We start from the raw sequence: 1,779 nt of genomic DNA on the forward strand, positions 1-1,779 counted from the left end.
CACACGCCCGACAGCTTCCCAGTGTCGCTGTCCGCGTGGGGTTTAGCCGTGACCGAAACACCGCCGACGTCCCTGCGCTGTGCCCTCCCGGTGGCACTGGCCTCGCTGTGCCTCTGGCTCCCACTGGGCTGCGCCGGGCGCAGGGGGGCGCCCTGGGGTGACCGAGTGAGCCGGGCGCGTCAGGGCAGGTGCGGCAGGGTGTTCCCGCCCGGGCGGCCGCAGGCGGAGCGGACAGAGGCCGCCGTGGTTCATTTGCAATGGAGACAGAGCACCTGAAAGGAATTTAGTAGGGCCAATGCCTAGAGGGTGGCGGCTTTAGATTCCGAGGAGGCGACATCCAGCCGACACAGGTACTGAGAATGAGCCGCTCAGGTGAGCGTCCAGAGGGAGAGCCCAGCCCATTGTTCCCTCAGCAAACAAGGGAGGACTGGCGCCTGCACTGGGGGGAGCCCGATGAGCAAGGAGACAGTGACGCCCTGTCCCCTGGGCTCTCCATCCCGCAGCACTGAAGTCGCTAGCCGGATGATCGCACAATGCTGATCACACCTGTGCCGGGACGGGGGGCTGGAGGGGCTGCCGGAATGGCGCGTCTGGGCGGCTCTGAGCCTCGCTCGGTGCCTTGCCAGACTGGGCACATGTAAGGAATGTTTGTTGAACGACTGAACGAAGGTCCTTTTGGTTTCTGCCTCTGCCCCCGCAGCCACCCTGGGTGCCCTGGAGTTCAGCCTTCTGTACGACCAGCACAACAGCTCCCTGCAGTGCACCATAATAAAGGCCAAGGTGGGTGAGCAGCAGAAGTTGGGACCACGCAGGCTGCATTTCTAGGGCTGGGAGGGCCTGAGGTTGCCGGCGTTTCTCCTGTCTGCTGCCTTGGCTCCCTCTGACAGTGACAGTGACAAGAAGCAGCTATTAGCCAGGGACAGTTTCTCTGGAGGAAGGCTTCCTTCGGGGGTGGCCCAGAGGGGCTTTGCTTAACTGCAGCTGACTCCTGGGAGGGGAACCAGGCTGCGAGGCAGGGCCAAGCTCTGCTCAGCTTGCTCGGTGTCTCTGGCGGGCCGCAGAGGAGTGGCCTGGGGAGCCATGACCGTCTGACTTGACAGTGGCCACAGCACTTCTGCTGAGTCAGGGGCTGGTGGCTGCAGATGCGAGGACTCACTTGTGGCTTCCAAGGGGGTGAGCGGAGCGAGCCAGGGTGCACAAGCATCTGCACCCCACAGGCTGTAGGGGCCTGGGCCCGGGAAAGTCAGAGGGGCCAGCAAAAATTCCAGGGAAGGACTGACTGGGACCCCCCCCAGGCCGGTCCAGAAGAACAGGTAAGACTCCGGGATCAGATTTCCCGGCTCAGGTGCGGCCCCACTGCTTCCTAGCTGTGTGATTTTGGGGTGCTAACCGCTCCGAGGGGGCTGTAGTGCCTCGCCACAGGATGCTGTGTTAACTGTCAGGTGGCCACGTGTCCCTTTGCCTCGACCGTCCCATCGGAGTCTGTCACCTGCTGGGACAGTAAAGGGCCCCTCCCCCAGCTCGTACAGCATCCCAGTTCGGGTTATAAAGGAGCCGTGGAACTCCTGGATCAGCGCCCAGCACTTCTCTGGCATTTCCTGAGCACCATTGCATAGCTCCATGCGGCAGGCGCTTCGATGCCCCTCGCCCCGAGCCTCCTCTGGCCGCGGCGGACAGGGCTCCCCACTGGGCAGTCCAGGTCGGGGCCCCCTCTGGCCGCGGCGGACAGGGCTCAGCACTGGGCAGTCCAGGTCGGGGCCCCCTCTGGCCGCGGCGGAC

General features: G+C 64.3%; 1 protein-coding gene across 1 annotated transcript in view; it reads left to right on the forward strand.

The window, feature by feature from the left end:
• Nucleotides 1–1,779, forward strand: part of RPH3A (rabphilin 3A) — a 77,261-nt gene that overhangs the window by 60,704 nt on the left and 14,778 nt on the right. The window contains exon 12 of the mRNA XM_012730890.1: nt 701–780. Coding sequence (XP_012586344.1) covers nt 701–780 — 80 coding nt within the window. The remainder of the gene's footprint in view (nt 1–700; nt 781–1,779) is intronic.

The sequence above is a fragment of the Condylura cristata genome, unplaced genomic scaffold (genome assembly GCF_000260355.1).
Source record: "Condylura cristata isolate star-nosed mole 26May11 unplaced genomic scaffold, ConCri1.0 scaffold00029, whole genome shotgun sequence".
Taxonomy (NCBI): Eukaryota; Metazoa; Chordata; class Mammalia; order Eulipotyphla; family Talpidae; genus Condylura; species Condylura cristata.